Here is a 25422-nt window from a genome sequence, read left to right as displayed (position 1 = left end):
AAGATAACTATTATATAGATAGCTTATCTAATAAAGATAAAGGTAATACCCTAAAGTATTTAGCTAAGGCCTTTAATATATTATATAAGTATTTTTACTTTTACTATATAGTCCTTAATATAGTTCTTAAAATTTAAGGAGGAGTCTAGGTATATACCTAGCTACTTTATCTTATTCTTAATAGATACCTTATAGTTACTATAATATAAAATATTTATATAAATCTCTTACTTATATAAAAAGAATATAACTTCTATCTTTAATAAGTCTAAGGTTACTTTATTATCTTTTATTATTATAATTATCTAATTTAGTATTTATTATACTCTAGTAATAAGCTTAGTATAATCTTAGCTAGTTAAGAGTATACTATTATTATCTATATAGCTATATCTATATATTCTATTATATATATATCCTATACCTAGTAAGAATAGGATAGGTAATATTAGTAATCCTTAGGGGAGTCTATACTCTAGCTTAGTAAATTTACTCTAGTAGTCTCCTATCTATATTCTTACTATTTATCCCTATAGGAAAGAATTTATCTATTTTAAAACGCTCTTATACTACCCTTAGTAGGTTATAGTAAGTAGGAGTTAGAGGCGCTATACTATATTAAAGGCTCCTTAGACGTTAAAGGTATAGAAGATAGTATCCTCTCTAGTAGCTATTGCTAGCTTAGTGTTATATATTAATACTTTAACTACGTCTGTTAATAATCTCTTTGGGAGGGCCCCGGCCACTGTCGGAGGTAGTACGTTATGTTACCGTCGAAACAATGCACCAGCGCATTTGTATTTGACTTCCCTCACCCACGGTAATCCTATATCTGAATACCGAGCCCAACCACCTGAACTATGATACAAGAGTAGCGACTTCTATCTGCTATTACAACCTGCGAGCGCAAAGGGAGCTGCCACACTCGATCGCACTACCTGGGCCACGAGTGACCGAGCCAGCATTCGACGCACCATCGACCAGGCTTTGGCATTTGCAAAAAGACAGACATGGCGAGCCAGCAGGCAGCTGCCTCGCCGCAGCCCACGATCCAACCTTGCCGCTACAAGGTCGGAAAGACGCTCGGCGCAGGATCATACTCGACCGTCAAGGAGTGCGTACACATTGACACGGGCCGGTACTATGCGGCCAAGGTCATCAACAAGCGCCTCATGGCCGGGCGAGAGCACATGGTAGGCGGGCAACGTCCGAGGGCAGTCGTCGTCTCATGCGCACGCCTTTGCTGATCAACGAGTACCCCTCAGGTGCGAAACGAGATTGCGGTGCTGAAAAAGGTGTCCATGGGCCACCAGAACATCCTGACGCTGGTCGACTACTTCGAGACGATGAACAACCTGTACCTGGTGACCGACTTGGCGCTGGGCGGCGAGCTGTTTGACCGCATCTGCCGCAAAGGGTCCTACTTTGAGTCGGACGCGGCCGACCTCATCCGGGCCACGCTGTCGGCCGTGGCGTACCTGCACGACCACGGCATCGTGCACCGCGACCTCAAGCCCGAGAACCTGCTGTTCCGGACACCCGAAGACAATGCAGACCTGCTCATCGCCGACTTTGGCTTGTCGCGCATCATGGACGAGAGCCAGTTCCACGTTCTGACAACGACGTGCGGCACACCCGGCTACATGGCGCCGGAAATCTTCAAAAAGACGGGCCACGGCAAGCCTGTCGACCTGTGGGCGCTCGGCGTCATCACCTACTTCCTTCTCTGCGGCTACACCCCCTTTGACCGCGACACCGACTTTGAGGAGATGCAGGCCATCCTCAAGGCCGACTACGCCTTTGCGCCCGTCGAGTACTGGCGCGGCGTGTCCTCGCACGCCAAGGACTTTGTCAGCCGCTGCCTCACCATTGACCCCGCGCGGCGCATCACCGCCCACGAGGCCCTCCAGCACCCCTTTGCCGCCAGCGACGCGCCGCCCGGCGACGGCGCCGGCGAGAACCTCTTGCCCACCATCAAGAAGAACTTCAACGCCCGCCGCACCCTGCACGCCGCCATCGACACCGTCCGCGCCATCAACAAGCTGCGCGAGGCCCAGAACCTCATGATGGACGGCGCCCGCTCCAAGGAGCCCGCCCGCGACAACACCCCCGCCGCCGCCGCGCAGCCCCCGTCGGCACAAAAGGAGGACAGCGGCAACGCCATGGGCCCTCCACCCCCCGCCCAGCAGACCCCCGCGCTGCCCCCCCGCGAGACCAAGGATAGCGGCTACTCGACGCAGCCCGAGGGCGGCGAAGCGTCCCCGCCCGCCAAGGTCGGTCCCGGCCAAGGCGACGTCGCCATGGGCGGGACGACGCCCGGCAGTGGCAGCAGCATCCCCGCGGTGCTGCAGCCGGGGAACATTGCCAACAAGGTGATTCAGACAAGCAAGGGCCTCTGGGGCGGGTCGCCGGTGCGAGATTGAGCATGTACGTGGTGGAGGGCTGTTGACCAACATTTTCGCATGCACGCCATGTTGGTTCCATTATTTTCAAAATGCCATCTTCTTCTTCAAACCTCTTCTTCCCTTCTCTGCTTTCTCTGGATTTAACTATTTTTTTTTTCTCATGGATGGACGGACAAGTTTGATATCAGCAAGCAACAAATGTTTCTATACACCACGACTACGAATTATACATTACTTTGAAACTGTGTCGACTTGTCTCTCAAGTTCCAAAACTACTGTGCCAAGTCACGTCTTTCGCTTCAAAATGTGAAAAAGTTTTACTGTGTTTTTTTCCATATTGCTTCTACCTTCTAAAGTCTAGCGAGTGGTATCTTTGGTTACGTAGTTCAACTGTCAGCTCGTTCCCATCACCTTGTCATAGGCAAAATAAAGGACCCCCAAGTCTCTCAATCATTAGTCGGACCCAGGTTTTCGCAAACCTCGACACACAGCCGTGTGTGTCCTGGACCCTTCTCATCATGTCCGTCATGGGCAGGGCCTGAGCCAGAGCCCCCCTTGTTGTATATATATAGCGAATGTTCAGTGCATGTTCGGTTTTCCTTGTCCCAGTTCCCCAATACGGTCCAATGCAGCAATCCCTCCTGTTCCCCGAACCCTTTCCCATGCACGAATTAAAATAATGTATGTATACATTACGTAGTTCTATCGGCACTTGTCCCAGAAAGATTGTGGCCGTACGTAAAAAAAATGAAGTATTAAAAAAGGCAAAAGGCCAAGTCGCAAGAATGCCGGGGCCAATTCGATGCAACATCACTCCCAAAGCGTATTAAGAATTAGAATTGGCCTCGCATGTCTCGAGAAATGGCGTAATAGTCCGAAAAGGGCGTGTCGAGTCAGTACACGACAGCTCGTAAGAAACACCAATGTTTTGCGCCAAGTCGCTGTGCCGATGAATACCAAAGATGTAATAAAGGTCTGTCGAAAATTAAATGAAGCGTGTTTGAAATTTGTTCGAGTGGATGGCTGATCAGTTGCGGGTCTTCATGATACCCAACTGACAGTGAAATCGAAGGGCCGAGGTGTCTCATCGTACAACGACCTCGCTGAGCTCAACGTCTCTGCACTGACCGTTACGATCCCGTTGGCTTTCGTGATCTGAATCCAGATCCAAAAGCCCGGGTATCGTCTCCTCAGAGGTGACAGGGCTCAGGGTTCCACTACTAGAGCTGCAGCTCGAGCTGCTGCCCAGGGTCCAGTCGTCGCTCTGGCTCGATCGACGGTTGTCGATAATATTGAGACCGAAATATTGACCGTATTCTTCATCAGTAATGATGTGGCGGTTACCGATCTCGACATAGTCGTATTCCCAGCGGGTCAGCTTGTCGGCCTGTCTCTGGGGAAGCCATCTAGCACGAGCTGTGTAAAAGAAGGCAGCGGCAATCAGACCACCTCCAACAAGATCGACGGCGTAGTGGTGGCTCAAATACATGGTAGCCCACCAAACCCAACCAGCGTACACAATGAAGAAGTTGCGGAACTGGGGGAAGGCGTGGCTCATGAATAGAGCTTCAAGAACAGCGTTGGCCGCGTGCAGCGAAGGGAAGGCGCCGAAAGGCAGAGGGGCGTTGGTGAAGTTGGTCGTGTAAAGATCGATACCGAAAATGGCGTCAACGCGGGCGAGACCGGCGGGCGAGCCATGCATGCCGTAGGCAGCGGGCGATAGACCATTCTCGTTTTCGTACCAGGGCGGCGTGCAGGGAAACATGAGTTGGATCGTGACACCGAGGATGCTCATCCAACCAAAGGAACGTGCAAAAACGTTGACGGTCCCGGGCGCCGCAAAGATGAAGAGAATGAGGGAGCAGATAGCGGGGGCGCCGAAGTGCATGATGCCGTAGGGCAACCAGGCGAGGATATCGAGGACTGGATGCTTGTGGGCGGACAAGATGTTGGACAGATTGGCGCCATACAAGACATTTTCGAGAGCTGGGAGAACGCGAACCCAGATATGGGGACGGTACTTGTAATCGATGAAACTAGACACGATATTAGCGACATCATCAGTGCACGAGGCGCAGCGCGCAGCTTTCGAGGCGACGCCGGACTCTCTGTTCAAGTGAAGCACTTACCGACTACAGAAAAAGTAGAGGAGCCAAATCCAAATCATCGATGACGGAAGTAGAATCTGACGTGTCGCGGGCATTAGAAGAAGCCAGACGGAAGTGGCGAGAGCAAAAAATTTCAGCGCGGGTGCCGAAGGCGCAATGTAGAGAGAGAAGAGGGTGAGGAAGAGGAGGAAGACATATTGCAGGTCCGACTTTTTGAAGTTGTGCTTTTGCAGGTCGCGGATGCCATCCCAGACATTGAAGGACGTGTAGAGACTTGTTAGATCCTCGGCACCCTGCTCTCTCGCGTTAGACTTTGTCCTCGGCCGGCGGCGATTCTGGTAGCGTTGGGGAAGGCGGTTTAGGAAGGCCAGGTTGAGGTTTTCGGTGAGTAGATTCGGCAACTTGGGTTTGCCCGGGAGGGCTCCGGCACGATCGGACATGGCTGTACGTGCGCCGGAGGCGACGGATTCGAACAGAACAAAGCGGCAGGGTCGCAGGCGAGACGATTTCGACGACAAAATGCACCCGCTAGGATTGGGTGTTTGGTGTTGCTACTAGGCAGCCCAAGGAGGTGCTGTGACGTGCTGCCAAAACGGACACAGGGGTGGCGGAAGCCTTGGGCCGGTAGGGAGCAAGGCAGGCAAGCCGGGAAAAAGCAGTATCGATGACAAGCGGCCCGGGCTATCGCATGCTATCCAAAAATGAGTTTCGGTCTGGCGAGCTTCTGTTTTTTTTGCTTCTTGGGTGGCCGTGGACGAGGGTTTGCAATCGAGTCGGCAACGTCGGTGCTGGCGGTTCGATGGGAATGGTAGTCTGGCAATCGCTGGCACGTGCCCACTGCAGATCGATACAGACAGAGGATCAAGGTCGACCGGACAAGGGATTGACGAGAGGCGAGAGTAAAAATGCCAGAAAAGAAAGCCGTGGGAAGACGAAAGCAACGAGGCCTCGGAGAAGATATGGAAGAGATGTGGGATGCAAGAAGGAGGAAGAGAGGAAGAAGGGTGGGTGGTGTGTGTGTGTGTGGCGGAGGAATGAGGTGTGGGAGGAGGAGTAGTTTGGGGGCGGTTGGGGGGAGGTAGGTACCCAGTGAGGCACCTGAGGCACTTGGGTCTGGGCAGGCAGACAGGCAGACAGCGAGACAGCGAGAGGGAGAGAGCCAGAGAGGCCAGGGCAAATCCAAGGATGACAGGTGCTTGAAAAGATACTTTTTAGCGCACTGTAGTCTTCTTTTTAGCTCAGAGTTGGGCTGGTCCGCAGGCTCCGGCGAATGGTCCCACTGGAGAACAGCTGAGCAGCCTCCAGCACGACCACTTTCCCGTGGCAGTAGGCGCTCTTGTGCCACTGTCTGGTCTGAGGTTGCAGGCCAACTGGGCCTTGAGAGCGATCTGTGCTAGCAGGGGGGGCTGCCTCCCCCCCTGTAACAGAGGCACAGGACCTGTAAATTGCCCTTACATGCACCAAAACAACGACTTCCCATGGTACCGACCAGGATTAGGTGACACCGGAAGCAGCGGGCAGAAAGGTACATCCACCAGTGGGCCGAGGTACCTACATTTCGAGCCAAGTAATAAAAAAAAAAACTTCTTCGCCTGCCATAAGCTACCCCAGTTGCCCTGCTCACGCCGCGCACCAGCCCCGAATCCCTCGTTCCACCACCGGCGCGGTCGGCCTCTGTTAAACCTCCGCGGCGCGCGGGGACTGGTTTTCGGACACTGGCGACCCCGACAGTGACGGAGAAGCGGGTGGCTGGAGAGCTGTCGCGATGAAGCTAACAAAAAGATGATGCCCGCGGGCGAACCCGTCGCGTTTTGACTTTTTGCAGCCCACGCGAAGGACCCTTGGTCGACCGCCCTACGAAGAAGTCTATTATCATTACATATTGTTGTACCACGGCCGCGCCGCCGCAGACTTGATGGGGTTACGGCACTTGAATCCCCCGCCACTACTCATAGACTTGCGCCTAGAACTTGCTCCTCGGTTCTAACTAGCATAATAAGGGTTGGAATGGGTTGGGTTGAGTGGTTCTTTGGTCCGTACCAAACTCGACTTCATCACCGGCAGACGCGGATGTAGGCGAGGTCATGGGGTTGAGCCTCAGCAAGACGTGGCTGGTCAGCTAGTCCAAAGAGGCAAACCTGCAGCTGGTGTCGACCGCCCACGTCATGATGGTTCGCAGGGCCACGGCAGCTACTTAGCTCGCCACAGACGTGGTGCAGACAAACGACTTTTGCTTCAGCAGCTCCCCTGCTTTCTTGTGCCGGTTCGTTTCAAAAAGCAAAGCATTGGCCAGGCATGTATCTACGTAGTGCGGGTGTTCTACATACAGCCCGTTGCGCACAAGACGAAATAACGATTGCAGCCAGGAGCTCCTCTTTGCCGCCGTGGCTGGTATGTACATGTGAAGAGCAAGCCACCGGCTGCAGCAGGGTGCGCCGAGTTGCGATGCATACATGGCGTGGTGTGGCAAAGGGTCTCTGTGGCGGACACAGCTGCGCCGAGTATGCCGCGGCGCTCGTCGGCGGCGGACATCTGGAGCAAGAGGTCGTGTGCGCAAATGCCGAGATGCTGGAGCTCATCATGGATCGAAGAGGCGGGGTCGCCTATCAACTATCAAAGAGGGCGGTAGGTAGGGCTGTCGCAATGAGCTAACTTATTCTATCCTGCCTTGAGGTATTGTCTCAGACGAGGGCTCAAGAAGTCAGAAGTCGGTGAATGGCGGGGGGGTTGACGGGGTTTTTCTTTTTTTGACGGGGCAGGATTGATGAAGTTACGGTGTTGCCCTCTAGGCTTGGTACTAGGTATCCCGTACAAGCAAGCGGTGAAGCATGGATACTGATCAATGAGTGGTAGAGTCGGGCAATTTTGGTCACGCGGGCAAGTTGCTGGACAAGGTCGGGCTTACTATCAGTTCATACATACAATACTAAGTGCTAAATTTTTCATCGTCATTTTGCCAAGATAACTAGTGCTGGCATTTTCCGCGTAAAAGATTCACGATGCTAAGAGCGATGCTGGCCTGTGATTGGCTGAATTCAGGGCGCTGGGAAATAACGCCAAGCCTTTTAGCGTCTCATTGTGCCTGCAGCGTCTCTTTTTTTTGCCCCTTTGCTGGCGGCGGCTTGCAGCTATTATTGGTCGTTGCCGGCTGGCAGGAGCTCGCTGACTTGGCAGCTAACAGCTGGCAGCTGGCAGCTGGCAGCTTCTTCAAACAGCATCTGTGCGTGAGTCTGTTTTAGGTTCTCGTCGTTTGCATTTTAGTAAAACGATAAGAAACCCATCCTCTACAGATGTGCCCTCACACAAAAACGCCAAGACTTGCTGCTTAATGGGAAAAATCTGAGACATGGCCATAACCCCCCACCTGTGAGACTCCTTTGGTAACTAGCCTTTTTCTGCTCCTGCATTTCTTACATTACTTGAGAAGCAAGAGAATCATTCGTTTCATTTACTCGTAACATAGGACATTATGGTGGCTAGCTAGGTATGTAGGTAGGTAGCCGCCGTGGCAGCTTCTCTGTTGCTGTGCGGCCTCCAAGGGCAAGCAGGCTCCCCACTGTCTAACTGTCTCACACCTAGGTACCTACTTAATAATAACAACCAGCCTCCAGCCTCCGAGAAGCACGTCAAAGACACGCAGCTGTTGCCTTGCATATGTTCGACCGCACAGCCCAACTACGTCATATTAATCGAACGCACGACTGGCGCTGCAGCACCAGGCGCGATGCGAGATGCGAGCACTCTAGTTACAAACTACACTAGGCACGCTTGTTGTTACCTTGGGAACAATCAGTCCTTTGTTTCCCTCCCTGAGACTAGTTTGCGGAGAAAGTCAAACGAACAAGGCCAAAAAGGAGTTTAATAATAGCCATCGCGGATGGACGGGAGATGGCAGAGGATCAGTGGCGGCATGCAGGGGACCTCGGACCCGTCATTTCCCTTGACGCGTTTTGAGTCTTTTCGCGAAGAATGAAGCTGTCGAGCCCCTGACTTGCGCTAACAACAAGCCCCCCGAGAAACAAGATCAACGGGGCGCGCACAACTTGACAACCCCGAATCCTGGTTCATGTCGCGTGTCTTTTGGTACCAGAGTTGGTTGGGGTCAATCGAGAAGCTCCAACCAGTTGGACAATGTCGAATCTATCCAGTTGAGCCCTGGCAGCCCAACACCTTATCATAGTTTCTGTTATTCCTAATAACCGACCGGGCAAGTCTTGCAGCCCCAAGTCAAAGGTCGCCGGGCCATGACGACATTGTTTCTCTGACTCCGTTCCTGGGCGGCGACAAGAAAAAAAAAAGTGACGATGGCTTGCAAGGGCCCGCCCGCCAGAGGTACTTGGCCTTGGCACTCGAGGTACATTGTCCACGCGGCTGGAGCGCGGAGCCTCGGTCCCGAATGGTGAAGAGACTCGACTTTTTTTCTCCATTCATTGTAATAACTAATAACCAGTAAACCGGACATTGGCGGCCATTGTTGCATCGTCCAATGCTACCATCATGTGAATTGCGGTTGTGAACACGCCATATCTTGATGCACGTGTACAGCGTGAGTTCCACGCTGCGGGAAGCAACATCATCTATATTGTTTTCCAAACAACGAATTCTTGATCCCCCAAACGTACGATGGAGGGAGGCAAAGGAGGCTCTGTTAGCAACTAACGGGAATTTTCCATCACGTCAGCGACAGTTCGTTGGGCTTGACGGATGGGGCGTGTAATCTCCCGTGTGCGCGCGCGCAACTGGCGCTCCCACGAGCACAAAGCCCAACTAACTACGGAGTAGCTTTTGAAACAAAGCCTCACTTTTTGTTGCTTTTTCCGGCGCGCCATCAACTAGTTACTGCTCCCAAAGAGTATAGGCGGTTACATATGTTGCAAGAGCCTTCTCGGGCTGGGTAGGTGGGTGACGTTACCCACTCGGAGATTCAGGTACCATCTAATAGTAAATAGTTGGTTTGGCGGATCAACTCCTCTCTTTGTTCCTTCTCGCTTCACAGTCCTTATTCACAACTACAGGGGCCAGTCTTCGTTATGCACACTGCTGACCCGACCATCTGGCCAACAGCTCCAGCCTCGTCGAAGTTGTGCAAAGTTGTGTTCCTTTCGCGCTTGCCGTTCGTAGTCACCGAGGCGCGACGTAATCGATCCGCATTTCGGGGGGGGGGGGGGGAAACCTTGGACATCCCAAGAACAAACCCACAAGTTGATGGGTGGTCTGCATCTCCACCATTTCCGGCTTCACCGGCACGTTGCTTTGCGCATCGTAGTGCTATTGCCTATTCTGTGAGAGGAAGTCTGTAAACGGTACCATTTCACAATTGCAGTGTCTCAAAGAGATTCATCAGATGAACATCATGGCGTAATAGATTATACCGTTGGGTTGGCAATACCCTAGTTACAGAATCTGTACTAGATCTTAACTGTAAGAGAACCTTGGCAGACGACATTGTCTATGCAGGTCAGGACGTAAAAAACTCAACACTGGGAAAATAATGTGCTCCTCAGACCACCCAGTCACCACCTTCACCGCAGCCGGATCTTGCCCGCTTCAACAACTCCCATCGACCCGTTGCCCCGGGACTTTCCCACTGAATATTTTTTGTGGACTGAGCAGGGTTTTCTCTCTATTATTATTCCCCTGACCTGGGCCGGACATTAGGAAAACAGGGGCCCATTAAACACCCATCGTGAAATGTCCTCTGTCGTCGGCTTGCCCATTCTGTCACGTCGGAGCAACAGCCGGCCAGCAGTGTCATCGCCGCGGCGCTCCTCAGCACCACGGGGAATACAGGACGGAGATGCATATCCCGAATCCGATTCGAATGACCGGAAATCACTTGCATAGGAAAACCGGCCTGCGCCACGTCACTTACTGTCACCCACCGGGCCGCTGCCGTGCGTGTGGTGGTGGCTGTGCAGTCTATGAGTGGGAGACAACATCACCCAGATCTTAGATCGCCGCGGAATTACTTGCGTTCCAGACTGGACAATACCTACCTAATTAGTCAAAGACTGGCAACGTAAAAGACGTACTGGCTCTGGTTCGTACGCTCCTCTCTGCAGTCAGCACGCCACCGACATTATACCCAAAAAGTATTCGTCGGAATGTGCAGTATTGGAACTGTAGTCAACACCTCTTTTTATTCATCAATCAGACTAATGTAGAGTACACTGTTGTCCTTCCCTTTCCAACGTATAACAATACCTCTGGCCTTGCTGGCGTACTCGACAGCCAGCAGAGAAAAAGAGTACAGGAATTATCAATCAGCAAAACAAAGAACAAATCTCTTGTGCCTAAACGCCTTCCATGTAATGCCACCTCAAAAGCAAAATTATGTCGCCACATTCACCCTTTCTCAGTTCTCATCGTTAGATAGCACCGCCACATTCCTGGGTATATAATGTAGCAGATGTACTTCCAAACATGTACACTATCTTCGCCTAATGCCTCGCTTTTTTAGAGGGCTCGCGCTGAGAGAGCCATAGCGATAGATCGTCCTCGCTGCTTCTTCTGGTTCCCCCTTGATCTAGGAGGGGCTCCTGGTAGCAGCAGCGCTTTTCTGATCCTTCGGCGACTGCTTCACAGTCGCGCTGGCTGTAGCAGCTGACGACCTCCAGCCAGGAAGTACAGGCACAGGAACTGGCGTCTCCTTTTTGGTGATCCCAGGAACCTGCGCGCCGCGATGCGGGGTTATTGGGTTGGCCGAGGATTTGGTAGTCGTGGTCTTCTTCGTCTTCTTGACCGGCGTGGACACAGTAGCTCGAGTGGCCAATGAAGCGGGAAGAGCGGGAGGCAGAACGGTAGTCTGCCGCACCGCTGAAGCCGAGACTGGAGTTCCTGGATCAAGACTGGCACGGCGAGTAGTCTTTTGCTTCTTGTGTTTGGTCACCGCAGAGACGCTTTCTTCCATTAGCTGCTCAGCAGCGGCAGCATCCCCATCCTCCGAGTCGCTGTGCTCTCTCTTACTCTTCTTGCCCTTGTTGGCGGTCTCCTTAGAGTCTGAGGCACCAACACGCTTCTTGTCCTTCTTCTTAGCGGTCTTGGGAGTAGAGCCATTAGCCGGCGTATCCTGCATCTCAACATCATGACTGGTACTAGCACCAGCACCTGCAGTGCTCATGTAGCTGGAGAATTCCATCGGCTGGAAGCGCGGCTTGAGATCAATGGGCTGCGACCGAGCAACATTGGTTGACGAGCCAATAGCCGATGGGGTCGCTGTTGTAACTCCAATTTGAGTGATAGCTCGGAGTTGCACGACTTTGTCCGTGGTTTGGCGAGCTAGGGAATCAGTTAGTGACTTGCCTCGATAAATACCTTCAACTCTGACTTACACGACTGGTACGCGGAGTCCTTGGTAGCAGGAATGAGGATCTCGAAAGACTTTGTGGGTGCGGTGCTATCAAAAGAGACGCCATAGTCTTCACCGTTGTGGGAAAGAATGTTGTCACCTTGTTGCGAGGCATCCACGGGGAACTCCAGCTTCTGGACAAGAGAGACGGGAACGGCGTGGGGCACAGTAAAATACCAAAACTGTTTGCCCTGTAGAATGGCCTCCTTGCAAATGCGAGCTACGTCCTGGCCGTTGCTGTGTTTGTCGCTTTTGCCAAGCTCAATATTGTGAGGCACAAATCGGGACAACCCGACCTGGCCAGTCTGTGCCTGCTCGCTGATGGGTATGGAATCATCTGAAGGCTCTTCGTCGCTGGACTCGGCACCGTCTCGAGATTCATCGCCGGATCTTTCCTTGCTGGTCTCGTCACTGCTGTTGTCGGCTTTGGTTGCCTTTGCCTTTGTGGTGGTTGTTTTGACACCATTTGCAACTGGCTTGCGTTTAGGCTTAGCAGCAGGTGGTGAGTCGCCATCGCTCTCAGACTCGGCTTCCTCCGAGGTAGAGTTGTCACTGTCAGATTCCGTTTGCTTGGAGAGGGAGGACTTGTCGGCAGACTTCTCCAAAGCAACGGGCGCCTTAGCAGGGACAGTCTCACTCTCGTTCTCGCCCTCGCTGTCGTTATCACTGGATGAGGCCTCAGAGCTGGAGCTAGAGCTAGAATCTGAGTCTGAGCTGCTGCTGGGGCTGGTGGCTTCAGATTTCTGTGTGGGGCCGTCGGGTCTCACTTTCTTCTCACTACCCTTCTCGACAGCCGCAACGGAGGTCTTCTTTGGGGAGGGGGACGAATAGGCCTTGATGGCCTTGATGGGGGTAGCAACCTTGTCGGCTGGTTTCGTTTCATTCGTAGCAGAGGCGCGTTCGACATCACTATCAGCGACTTCTTCGCCTGTGTTACGGCGCTTCGAGGCCGAGGACTTTGCCGCGAGCTTCTTCATGAAAGCAGCACTATCTATGTCGCTGTCATCTGAGCTGCTGCTACCGTCGCTGCTGGTATCGGAGTCGGAACCGTTGTCGCGGTCGAAGATGCTAGGGACGGGAGCGGCGTCCTTCTTGATCGGGGTTCGTGCGAAGACCTTTCTGTCGGCGTTCATCTTCTTTTTGGTCTCTTCAATGTGCTTGCTGAGCGAATGAACTTTGAACGGTTCTCTCGGGGCCATTTTGGCGCGTTGCGGGAGGGCCGCGAGGTCTTGTGTTGAAGTCAATTGATGGTGGAAGGGAAAGGTGTGAAGCTCCGACTATTTTTTTTTCACGCGCCTTGTCGAGGTATCAATTTACTGCTGCCACTGCTCCCCTCCACGTCTAAAAGTGGCCCGTGCGCACAACCTGTTATCCTTGACAACAGAGCGGCTCGTTACGAACTATTCAAGTCTTCTCCGTGTGCTGAATCGCAGGGTTAGCGAAATAGTTATGAGAAATATACTCCTTTCATTTTTTGTCTTGATCGTCGACTTACTGAGCCTCTGGTTTATGGCAAGTATTAATACTGAAACTTTTAGCGGGGACACTCTATCGATAAGGTCGGCTCAAATATCAACTCTTTCGCAAGAGTTGCGCAAGCATTCTACTAATACCGACAATGTCGCCATATACAAATCATTACTAAAAAAGTATCCGTCTCAGCTCTGCGGCCACCAAACTCATAATGTCGGCTAGTAAGCGCCGCAAGCTAGAGGAGGGACAGGAGGCGCCACAATGTGAGTCCGTAAATCTACGTCCAGTCTAGAAATGTAGATGATCATATCTGACCAGCCCGTCCCAAGCGGCCGTGAGCGCCTTATCTGCTCGCCGGCAGCTTGCCGCCGCTGCCGTGTTGCGCGAGACAAGCTCATCGCCTGAGGACGAGCCAAAACAACGAGTTGGTAATCAGTTCAGCGTGCTGCAGCGTGTCGCGCAGGCAGACCGTGGCTCGCCAAAGAGCCCGAGTACACCCAAGAGCGCTGCTGCCCGTAGAGAAGGCGCGTCTAAGCGTAGGTGAGTACGGTTCCAATTCAGTCTGTTCTGCGGTTGGTGACCAACAACCAACAGTACCGACAAAGGTGTCGCGACACCAGAGAGTGGCGCTTCGACTCCCAAAGTCGTTCCGTACTCGTCTTTCCGCCTCGGTAAAAACAACCATAGGAAACACAAAGATGGTTACAGTGAGCTACGGTTATCCAACAGTGAGGTCAGATCAATTTCGATCCGGAAAGGCTGCAGTACACTGACCGTGCGCAGCGCTTCATTGTGCTTGGGAGTTTTGGCATTAAAGTGCTGGCTGGTGAGGTTGCTATAGTCGGTGCAACGCTCACTGCGTCCGAAACTATTCACTGGGTCCATGCCCCTCACTGTCACGCATTACCTGTTATCAGAACCTCGGAGAAGACACGTCTAGAGCTGCATAACGAGAATGCAGATCGACCACTGTTCTGCCTCTCCTCGCTATCACCGCTATACCAACGAATATGGCATAAACCTGACAGGAACTCTGAGGAGACCGATAGCTCCAGTGAAGATACATTCAAGATTGTAAGTTATCATGAGACGTCACTCGAGAAGCATACTGATCTCGCAGCTTTGTACCTCAGAGGATGCTCCTAAGAGGAGCGTTATACAGGAATTGAACTCGCCACCGGAGTGGAACAAGGCAATTTCGGATATCATAGGGTCGACAAAAGTTGATCGGCAAACCCAGATATCAGCTCTGGTATGCGGCCCCAAGGGTGCTGGCAAATCTACCTTTTCAAAGCTGCTCACAAATCGGCTTCTCACTACCACGGATCGAGCCGCCACGTCACAATCAGTCACAGGAGTCGCGGTCATTGATCTAGACCCTGGCCAACCCGAATACTCCCCGGCCGGAACCGTCTCTCTGATTCATGTCACTAGACCCAACTTCGGCACGCCGTTTTCCCACCCCGGCTTGCATCAAGCTGGCCACAGAGTCATGCGCAGCCATGCTCTGGCATCAGTATCGCCGGCCATGTCCCCTTCCCTTTACACGCAATGCGCGACGGACCTATACGAAACATATCGCAGGACATTGCGAAACTGTCCGTTACTGATCAATACACCTGGATGGATCTTGGGAACAGGCCTTGATCTGCTGGTGGAACTTATAACAAAATTGATACCCTCCCAAGTTATATACATGTCGGAGGAGGGTCCCGTTGATGTGGTTGAGGTTTTACGGTCTTCCACACGGAACGAGTTCTTAACGCTACCATCACAGCCTTGCGAATTCACGACCAGGACAGGCTCTCAATTCCGTGCCATGCAAGCCATGTCATACTTTCACTTGGCGGAGGTGTCTAGAGCCGGCAGTCCATCGACCTTGAGCTGGAACCCAAGGCCACTTTCTGCTTTGCCGCCATGGGAAGTGCGTTATTCCTCAAAACGACGAGGAATCAAGGGTATTCTATCGTACGACTATCAGTCACCGCCCGAGCTACTTAGAGCAGCGATTGATGGCATGGTGGTGGCTGTGGTCGAGGTCGAAGCCGACGAAGCGTTTCGCGACATTATTGCCGGTTACGACTCGGCGTCCCAGCCACCAGTCTCTACTGTGCAGATTTCAGGAAGCAAAGAACAAACGACGGAGACACCTGCACTGAGGATCATAGAATCACCCGAAGGGCTACCGATCATATCTAACACCAACGACGCCACGCTAGACCCCCGTTACTCCCGCGCCATGGGCCTGGCACTCGTGCGCGGCGTCGACACCAAGAGCAAGAAGCTGCAGCTCATCTCGCCGATCACGGAAACCCAAATACACAGTACCCGCTCTCAGGGCCACGACATCATTCTCATCCACGGAAAGTTCGATGCCCCTACTTGGGCATATGCCGAGGACTTCTTCTTTCAACGCGCCACAGCACCGCTCGAAAACCAGAAAGAGCAAGGAGATGTCGACGTGACGTATGAAGGGGCCAACGAGGAGGAGTCTGGTCCGGTGCAGGACCCGGTGGAAGAGGCACAGGATGTGCCCGCAGTGCCTTGGCTGGAGATTCTGCACGGTAACCAGAAAAGGCCAGCAGGATCAGGCGTCTGGCGCGTGCGGCGAGATCTGGGCCGAAACACTGGAGATTAGCTCGGCAGTCCGGCCGCGATTGAAAATGCCAGGCACGTCCGGTCTGTTTCCGTTGATTATACGGCACATGTCCTGCCAACAACGCTTTGCATGGTGGCATAGTGTGAACGAACCACCGCACTAGATTGAGCATGTGTCAAGTTGATCACCTCGGATCACCGAGATAGGCAAGGCTCGGAACGCCCTTTTTTGTTTCGTATCACAACCCGGTAACCTGGTTTTTGGAGAACGGGTATAAAGTCGGTACGATGGGTAGGACCAGTACGAATATGAACGAGCACCTTGTACACCGCGATAATGACAGGTCACGTAACACATGAATGTCGCACCGCAGTTTTCTCATGCAAGAATCTAGTTCAAGGACAAAATACCCGTCATTGTCCCATATCTCCACGTGTACAGAGGCGGTGGACTTTTGTAGTCTGGTTACAACGAGCCTCATCCTCGCACAAGGTCGGAGTTGTCGAGCGGCAACCCCTCGCTCGCGCTGCAATAGCTTATCGCGTTATTTTTCTCGATACAAGCCTCCACGCGTGTATGGGACTGACGCAATCATACTACAAGGTTCTCCCGGCAAGAACGGTCTGATTAGCTGGACGCAGGATGCAACTCAATCACAGACTCTGGCGGTGCAGGGTCAGGGTACGTTTGGTGACGTATTACAGGGCAGGGTCCGTCCAACAAAAAAGTTGCGAATTCGAGCAGAGTCATTCCGATTGGGTCGTCTTGACTGCTGGTCAACAATTACCAAGCGGGTCGCGCGGTTCTCCCCGACTGAGTTTTGTTCAATGAGAACCTTGGCCGAGGTCGCCGCGCATTGTTATATCTCGGCAAGAGAACTCCCATCTACTCTGAGTGTATATATTCATTCCACAATGGAGTCAGTGCCACTGCAACACCTCCTTGCTGATCAGCAGGCCACGCGGATTGTCTTTGCACGAGGCGCATCCCGTTTGTCCGAGCAGAGTCAACTTGCTCTGTACAGTACTTGCCTCCCAAATTCTGCCAAGTCTAAACTACTTGAAGCGCTCAGTAATTGTGGTCGACAGATGGGCTATATCCAAATTGGTGATTTAACAGAGTATTGACAAGGTAGCCACATGCAGGTTCGGTGGTGGGTGTAATACAGGAGGGTTGGAAAATCGGTATGATGTACCAATGCCGTGCAATGTGACAGAGTGCAATGTGCTCGTGACGTGTAGAGCGTCAGCTTGCAGGACGACTGCATTGTACGCTGTCACTGCTGGGTAGTATTTGCCAATGAGGGACGCAGTGGTTTGGTGTGTGTTGCCGACGGGGGCGCATTTTGCCGGTAAATTGCGTGCTTGATAGATGTATAAAAGTAAAATAACGATGCTGGCGAGCTTTATCTTGTACTTCCCTGTGGTGAGAAGATACGGACCGCAGCTCCAGTTCAGTCAGCCCTGGCGATATCAACACAGGCAGTCACGTTCCATATTCCTTTTTCCAGTTTGATGTATGACTGGATAGTGTCACGACCCTCGGAAGAACAGTTGGAGGGGGATGGCGATGTCAGTTCATTGGAAATGGGCAGGATCAGTCGGTCGGGTGTTTACTAAATTAGTGGAAAGTCGACAGTCGAAAGGTGAGCAAAGAGATAACAAAGGCGAGTCGGCGCGTTGCATTGTCTTTGGTTTTGCGAACCCCAGGCCATGTGCAGGCAGTAAGTAGATCGGCGTGGTCCTGGGGCGGACCTTTTCGAACCGTCCTTTCCACGACGGTTTATTTTCTTATTTTGAAAACCTGGGTCCGAGGGAAGATCAAGCTTATTAGCATGTGGTAGTTAGACAAGCCACAGGAAAAAGAAAGTTCAAGGAGTTGCATGTAGCATTTGTCTGAGTTTCTCGGTGGCTGACCGCGCTAGTCAGCGGGATGGACGGAAAAGTCTTGGACACATGCAGCTGGCCCAGAGAGGAAAGTTGACATTTTTGGATTTGTGAACAAGGCGTTCGGTGGCTGCAACGGTTGGGAAGCGGTTACCGGTATGTGAGACCTTGAGGGGAGCAAACGTCGCGGTTCTGGAGTCATGTCGTTAGTTATCAACAACAAGCGTGGTGGAATTGGTCTGTCTCAACGGGTGCTATGTACCTACTGGTACAATGCGAGCCCGTAATTTGTAGTTTGGGACGGAATGGTCGGCCTAACTATGGGTGGAAGCCATTGTAGTTGCAAATACTGATTCGTGACCGTTGGAGCTAAAAAGGTGGATGAGCGATGATGCTGCGCAGGGTGGGGTCGACGAACGAAAGCAGAAGAATGAGGATGATGATGAGTTGTAAAAGAGGAAAATGACAATTGGACAATATTTTGGAATAAATCGGCATCCTTTGTTGGCCGGTGATAGTTAGCCACAATCGCGTCTGCCCAAGTGCTAGCCTGACAGTGAAGTGAAGCTGGTTCCTGGCAACGAGTTTGGTCAAATTCGTGGTTACACAGAGTTCAGTGGGGCTCAGCGGCCCCGCCGGGGTGCTGCCAAAAGCGATGCGCTTGGGTGCCCAAGCAAGAAGCAGACGGTTTTGTTTTGTTTTATTAGAAGACAGAGGGCGGTGAGTTATTATCCCTACTGTACCTACAGGGACGGATACATCTGTCCAGGCTATGAGCGCGAGACCCTGTAAACCGTTAACCCCTCCTGCGACAACCCCTCACTTGAGACCAGCTTGCCTGCCTGCGGCTAATGATGATCAGCGTATTCAGGCATTATCAACTACTCGAATGAGGGCCAGGCCTGCTTCCGCCGCTTTGGATTCAAGTACTGGCCATTGTTTTTTGTCGTGGTTGATGTGCTACCCAAATACCAGTACCGAGGTAGAGTTAGTGGCAATCCCGTTACGCTTGTGGGTCGTTTAACCAGCACCATCGACGCTTGTAGTATTTGTCACTGTTCAGCTCCAGAGCCAGCTTGGGGTTGGAAGGGCTTAGGCCAACCTCAGTGGTCGAGACTATGCCGTAGTGCGCGCATCTACAAGCATGGTGTAGGACAGGCACAGCGGCTGGGGCAGCCGAGAGAAAACCCTTGCCCCGGGATGGCGAATCGCCGCTCTCCCATGGCTATTAGGCACAAGGCACTAACCCAGCCAACGTCCACTAACGTCCACTAACGTCCACTAACGTCCACTAACCCACCCAAAGTCCAGCACTCGAGTCGGAAATTCACCGTCAGCCCGGAGCAGCCCACTGTAAAGCCACACCACCATCTCACAGCGCCCTTGGCAAGTCGCACCCCAACACCTGCAGCCCTCTCGATCCTGCTGGAACCCCGCCGCTCATCACTGACAGAGACAGCCTCTTATTAGGTCCTCCCAAAAACTCGCATACGATGAGCCATGGGCCATGGTTACATACCTGGTGGCCACGCCTCCCTCCACGCACTACCCACGAGCTTCAACGATCTTTACGCTCCCGATCTTCCTTAAATCCCTCCCACGACTCCCATTCTCTCACCATCACATCATACGGGTATGCTGCTACCCTAGTCGTAGAGCGCGTCACAAATGGACGCCAGCCCCAAGGACAACGGCCAGGTCCGCTCGGCATGTACTGAGTGCCAGCGGCGGAAGCAGAAGGTACCTTCATGAACTCGCAACCACGGGGCCCTTTTCACACCTCACAAGCCTTTGCCCCATTCGAGCCATCCTACGCAATATCTAACACGCATCTAGTGCAATCGCCAGTGGCCTTGTAATCACTGTCAGAAACGTAAAGTCGCAGATCGATGTCGCTTTTCCCCCACGGCCGCCGCAACCTCAGAACGAACGCCCTCGAGCGACACCCGAAAGCGCAACCGCATTCGCGATGAGCAGCCCGAGTCTAGCTCCGATGACGATGATACAGACGATTTCGCGGCTATCGGCTATGGAGGTGCACATTTCTTCTCCAACCTCGAGGTTCAAACCGAGGTAAGATGAACGAGCCCGCCATATCACACCCGGGACGCACCACCGCCTTCCAAGTCGCACCTCTTGCTAAATTGGCATCGTGCCTCTAGAAAAAGGCAAAGCCTCCTGCGAAGCAGTACTATGTGGCTGCCTCTAATTGTCATCAGCTAGAGCGTGCCCTACAGGTGCTTCCACATCGCACCACAACAGGCAAGTTCCACATGCCAAACTCAACCGACCTCACTTTGGTTGCCCCAACTGAGCAAGACTAACCCCTTTCCAACAGACTCTCTGGTGCAGAATTTCCTCTCTCGTGTCAACTACCATTACTATATCATATACCCCCCGGCATTTTTGCAGGAATATCGCGAGTGGTGGATCGCCCGCTTTGCTTCTCAACCTCTTGGCCTCCAATGGACTTGTCTCTTGCTCATGGTATGCGCCTGCTCGGCCCAGTATACAGATCCCGATTTGAAGAGAAAGCTCGAAACGGAACTTGGCGAACCGATATTCTGCCTCTCCAACAACTACCACAATGCCGCCCGCGAACTACACTCCGTCATCCCCATCAGCAGCAACCACATCCTTAACGTCCAACACCTCTTGCACTCTAGCTATTGGTACAAGTCAGAGGCTCGTTTCGTCGAGTCTTGGCATGCGCTCAGCACTGCAATTCGCGAAGCCCAGGCTTTGGGCATGCACCAAGATCAGCTCGCCGGCTCAATCTCAGAGTTCGACTATGAGATGCGCAGACGTCTATGGTGCGTATTAGATACCTGGGACTGGCAAATCTCAGCGCTCTTGTCCCGACCAAAGCTCATTGACCGCTCCGAGTGTATGGTGTCGCTTCCTGCGCTCACCTTGGAAAGTTATTCGCCTTCGCCTTTGCTCCACATGAAGCTGCAGTCTGAACTCATTGGCGAGTTAGCGAGACGCTTCGGTTCCCCGCGAGAAGTCACATCCCCTGCTCAGATTGATCAATACACTAGCGTCATTCTTGACTGGATGCAAAGATTCCCGCAAGCCTACAAATTCGAGAAGCCCGACAGATCAATCGACCTCAAATACAGCTGGGTTACCCTGCATCGTCACTACTTACATACCATGGCCTATTCTATGCTGTTAGATCCATTGCGCGCTTACATGGCGAGGCGAATAACAGCAAATTCGCCACCTGACGACTTGAGGATACGCGACGAGGGCATAGCCTACACGCTGAAGCTAATGTCAGCCCTATCCGAGTTCTTCGACTTCTTGTATCCTAAGGATGCCAAGTTTCACCGGGCTTTGTTTTCCATCTTCGACACCGCTGCCGTCCTCTGCTCTGTCATTTTGCACGACGAGGACCGCTGTATACCGAGCCGGCAGGAGATTCTCTTGGCCATTGAATCCGCTAGATGCATGCTACAACGCTTGGCAACCGAAACCCGCACTGCGAAAACGTCGTACGAAATACTGTCAAGATTGGCGAAACGAATTGAAAATCCCTACCTCCCTCCGAGGATGGTCGACCACCACCACAAACGAGTCAGGGCGACCGAGGAATCGCTCACCCCACCCTCTATCCAACACGGCGATGTATCTGTCGGCTCCAGCGATGTGGGAAGCGCTGACGACTTTGACCGGTACTCGACCTCCCCCGTTGGAAGCAGCGGCATGGCCCAGAACATCGCTGGTGCCTCGCCCGCCTACGGCTCCGGATTCTTGGAGATGTCGGGGGGCTTTGCGATGCCAAATACGATGGCGCCTGTCCATGATGGATACAATGGAACATATGGCATGCTGCCGGCCACACATATACTGACCGATGGCATTTTGATGCCCGCGCCACTAAATGCATTCTTACCGCCCACCCCTCGCGAATCGTGCGCGCAGCTCTCTTTCGATGGCTTCTCAGAGGAGCAGCTAGGCGATCTGGCAGCTCTTTGGAATTACCAAAGTCTAGATCTCAATTTTGTTCCCTGCCAAAACGTCTAATTATGCACGAAATCACTCGTACCTTTTCTCTGTCACTTGACAGCTGTATGAATGAAGAAGATCTTGCCAAGTCACTATATACCCATATTTTCCAGCGCTATTATTTCTCTTGCAGAATTTTGTTTCTTTTTACCGCAGATGATGAAACAGCCATGGCTTGGCGTCATTCAGCGATGCTTAGTTTGTACATTTGTTTCCTAGCGAGCAGGATGGAAGGACGATGAAGGGGCCTCTATCAATGTTGTCGCAAAGTACAAGATGCGTTCGAAAGTAATATGCAGCATGCTTCAATATAGCAGACATATAATTGCAGCAATTTGGTACGCCGTGATGGTGCCTAATAGTGACGTGCCCGCCTGACATGACAATTGGGCGTTGCTGGGCGTCTGCCTTGTGATGGCCACCTTTTGTGGTTCGCCCAACTAATTCTCACGAAACTTTTCCCAGCTGTCACGTTCTGCGCGGGGGGCTCGGCTCGCGTCAGCCCATCTCATCATCTCTACGGCGCCAATCCAACAATACACTCCCGCTTTGCAGCAGTTGCCCACCAGAGGGGGGGATCGGCCGCCCAGCCGCACGGGGGAAGCCTGGCACCCGTTTGTGGGTGTTTGTCGTTTTGAGCGGCCGTGTTGGCGTGCCGTCTCGCGTCGGGGACATACATGCAGAAGAGGAAACAAAGCAATGTTTCTGCCGAGAAAAAGCAGGCGCTGTTGCCATTTATATCCTGATGCTCGCGCAATTCGTCGAAGCGCTACTTCATCAAGCTATGTAGTGGTGATTACACCGCAATACGAGAGCCATGCCATCTCACTACTCTCACCACTCGTCAACGGCGAACGTAATGACAGATTAAAAAAGCATGGAGCTACAGGGGAGAGCACGACGGATGATTCTTTGGCGCGTAAATGGCATGAGGCTGCAACGTTTAGTAGTAGTCTTGATGGGCCTGATGCGTGCGTGCCCGGACCTAGCAATCAATGACAAGGGGCACCACACCACCACAGTTGTCCCCCTTCATATTGTTCCGAGAGTTTGCCAGATGCGTCAGATCATCCCATGTTGTCTCCCATCGAGATCATTTGGTGCATAAAAGAGCTCGCGGCGGAGGCGTCGCTATAGTAAAGATGGTATTGCCTGGGGGGGAAGCGGTTGGCCGAGCCCGCACAGCTCGGGAGCATACTTCCTCCCGCAGACCACAAAATGTATGTCAGAGATATAGTTGGTATCATCTCAGTTAAAGATGTCGCTTTATGCACCTTGCTTTTTGATCCCATGCACTTGCATCTCAGCCACGAATCCCTGCGACTTGCCTCGCCCATCATGTCGGCGTGCTCCAGTTTGTATATTTAAACCCCAGCCCTTTGTGGATGAAGAGCTAGAATTTCTTGCGTCTTTCTTTTACTCTCATGCTCAAGGTTTCAATAGTGTCTTTTGACGTTTCACCATCTGTTTATTTGGCCTTTTTCCCGATTTTGCTACCATGCCGAGTTTGAAAATGGCCAACAGCTGTCGTGCTGAGTGAGCTACCCATGTTTCCGCCTATATGGACGTCATGCTAATATAATGTCGTTTTTCAGGCTTGGAGATGTTGGTAGGAGCTGTCTGTATGCCTCTACAGAGACTCTGCTGCAAGGTCAACCAAAGTAAGTAGACCTGGGCCGTTTAGTTGCGGCGGCGTATTCGCCAATGCAGACCGTCAAGAGGACTCGACGCTGACTGCTTCTCTCATTTGTAGATGCAATAACGAAAATCGAGTGTGCGAGAAGAGAAGACTGGGTTATTTACGTGCTGAGGAAGAATACGGACTGGACGCTCCTGCCCATGGTGTGATAGAGAGGCTCATGCGGCAGTGACAGACCGGAGGGGGAATTGGGGTCAAATTTGATGATATTCACGTCAGATTCAATTGATCGGTTCGAATCAACACAATTAAACGTACATCTTCTTCGTGAGATACCTTAGTCGTCTCTCAGTTAAATCCCACCGAGTCTGCTTTCGGCTTCCTTTGCGTCTGACGCCGTCCACCCCTGGCGGGATGGAGGGTGCCACCCGTCCCAGCAGTTTGGGACCGGGGAAGGGCGGAAACAAGGCCATCGGACGAGCGTCAGCCAACAGCAGATGGACACAATCGCAATATGTCTCCACTGCCCCGGCCAGCTGGGCACCCCTGATGACAGCCCTGGCAAGGGGAGAGAGACAGATTGCGAGGACGTTTGCTGCCCCCTCCCCCCTCTTCGCTCGACGCCATTGTCGGCTGGGGCGCCTTGTTGAAAATGTTGGTGTATCCAGAGTGCCGGGTCGAGCTGCATGGGGAAGAAGAAACGTTTTGCATGGGGGTGCGGGCCGGATGTCTCTCGGGGGGCGGCGTGGCGAGCCTTGAACGGAGGAAAATAGACAAAGAGGCTGACGAGTGATGGCATGACTTGTCCTCGGGTATTGACGAGGCTTGCCTGATGACCCCTTTTGGTGTGCATCGAGGTGCTGTCCGAAAGGCAGTCCTGCTGCCACGTCCTTGATAGTGCTCTGAAGCTGGACAGAAAGGGGCCACACTACTCCAGACGAGAGCAGCCTATCATTGAAAGCCCTTGACGTTCGTGGCATCCCCGTCGTGTAAAGGCCACCAGCGTACACTTGCATTAGTCGCCTTCGACTTGTTGTGCTGGATCTCGTGCCTTTGCGAACCTTTGCGAACCACGTGCGCACCGTTCTCGCTCTTATTCATGGCTTGCAGCGTACGGCGGCCAATGAAGCGCCGCCTATAAAAGGCTGAAAGGCATTCATTCATCTTCGTCAGTACAAGGTGGAACCAAGATGAAATAAATGGGTAGGTAATAGATGAGGGTTCCGTCACCACCAGAGGTGGCTATTGTGTCGGGCATCAATCCTCGCGTCACGCCAACTCAGATCTCGTCCATGGGCAAGGCTGAAATTTGGTTGCTCGCAGCTATAAGAGAGCCATTCCCTTTGATTTCGTTGCAAGAGTAAATCCACAAACTATAGCTCAAGCCATCTCGACTTGGGAGCATACGGCCACTTCTACTTCTCTCTCCCTGACAACACCTACCCTACATGCCATCGCACTACTCAACATGGCTGCCTCAAGCAAGAGTAACCAAGACGTACCCGACATCCCGGCAGGCGATGACCAGCCAAATGGTAGTAATGAAGCGGACGGGTACGTTGAAGCGCCCTGCGGGTACTCGGAAGTTTTTATTATTATTTATTTTTGTATTGACAAGCATTCCAGCGCAAGCGGCCAGGACGCAGCACTGACTGCGTCGTTTTCCTCGATGGATGTGTCGGACGGACGGGGCGAGTGAGTCTTTTTTCCCGTTGTTGTTTCTGTTGGCAGAAAATGCTAACGGCATGCTTTTGACAGATCATACGAGCACCTCATGGCTGAGGAGAAAGAGCTGCGTCGCACCGCGACGGAGAACTACGCCGACGGCGGCGTCTCGGGGAGCTTCTTCCGGCGCCGCGATTTGAATCCCTATACCAACGAGGTGATGTTTTCGCTCGCAGTCGAAAAGAAGGGTTGAAAGGATGGCACGCCCCAACGGGTTTTTCATCGCCG

At 52.5% G+C, this 25422-nt stretch overlaps 6 protein-coding genes across 6 annotated transcripts; 4 read left to right on the top strand and 2 right to left on the bottom strand.

Moving 5' to 3' along the window:
• Positions 1-1010: 1010 nt before the first annotated feature.
• Positions 1011-2423, top strand: CCM_01313 (calcium/calmodulin-dependent protein kinase type I; the record flags this gene model as incomplete). Its single annotated transcript, XM_006666469.1, has 2 exons — positions 1011-1193; positions 1266-2423. 2 exons carry the CDS (start codon positions 1011-1013, stop codon positions 2421-2423), a joined length of 1341 nt encoding a protein of 446 aa, XP_006666532.1.
• An 808-nt stretch (positions 2424-3231) lies between these two features.
• Positions 3232-4953, bottom strand: CCM_01312 (aureobasidin resistance protein Aur1; the record flags this gene model as incomplete). Its single annotated transcript, XM_006666468.1, has 3 exons — positions 3232-3380; positions 3534-4441; positions 4535-4953. The coding sequence occupies 3 exons, from the start codon at positions 4951-4953 to the stop codon at positions 3232-3234; spliced, it is 1476 nt and encodes a 491-aa protein (XP_006666531.1).
• Positions 4954-11039: 6086 nt separating this feature from the next.
• CCM_01311 (RNA polymerase I, subunit RPA34.5) lies at positions 11040-13060 on the bottom strand (the record flags this gene model as incomplete). The annotated part of the gene is made up of 2 exons (XM_006666467.1): positions 11040-11791; positions 11845-13060. 2 exons carry the CDS (start codon positions 13058-13060, stop codon positions 11040-11042), a joined length of 1968 nt encoding a protein of 655 aa, XP_006666530.1.
• Positions 13061-13545: 485 nt separating this feature from the next.
• Positions 13546-16764, top strand: CCM_01310 (RNA processing protein Grc3; the record flags this gene model as incomplete). The annotated part of the gene is made up of 8 exons (XM_006666466.1): positions 13546-13597; positions 13664-13874; positions 13929-14067; positions 14118-14408; positions 14497-15873; positions 15920-16013; positions 16537-16614; positions 16643-16764. 8 exons carry the CDS (start codon positions 13546-13548, stop codon positions 16762-16764), a joined length of 2364 nt encoding a protein of 787 aa, XP_006666529.1.
• A 2723-nt stretch (positions 16765-19487) lies between these two features.
• On the top strand, positions 19488-21848 carry CCM_01309 (Fungal specific transcription factor; the record flags this gene model as incomplete). Its single annotated transcript, XM_006666465.1, has 3 exons — positions 19488-19517; positions 19656-19892; positions 20139-21848. 3 exons carry the CDS (start codon positions 19488-19490, stop codon positions 21846-21848), a joined length of 1977 nt encoding a protein of 658 aa, XP_006666528.1.
• A 3089-nt stretch (positions 21849-24937) lies between these two features.
• Positions 24938-25387, top strand: CCM_01308 (uncharacterized protein; the record flags this gene model as incomplete). The annotated part of the gene is made up of 3 exons (XM_006666464.1): positions 24938-25023; positions 25096-25164; positions 25228-25387. The coding sequence occupies 3 exons, from the start codon at positions 24938-24940 to the stop codon at positions 25385-25387; spliced, it is 315 nt and encodes a 104-aa protein (XP_006666527.1).
• Between the last annotated feature and the right edge of the window lie 35 nt (positions 25388-25422).

The sequence above is a fragment of the Cordyceps militaris genome (assembly GCF_000225605.1).
Source record: "Cordyceps militaris CM01 unplaced genomic scaffold CCM_S00001, whole genome shotgun sequence".
Lineage (NCBI taxonomy): Eukaryota > Fungi > Ascomycota > Sordariomycetes > Hypocreales > Cordycipitaceae > Cordyceps > Cordyceps militaris.
The sequence above is the reverse complement of the archived record's forward strand: the minus strand, read 5'-3'. Positions and strand labels throughout refer to the sequence as shown.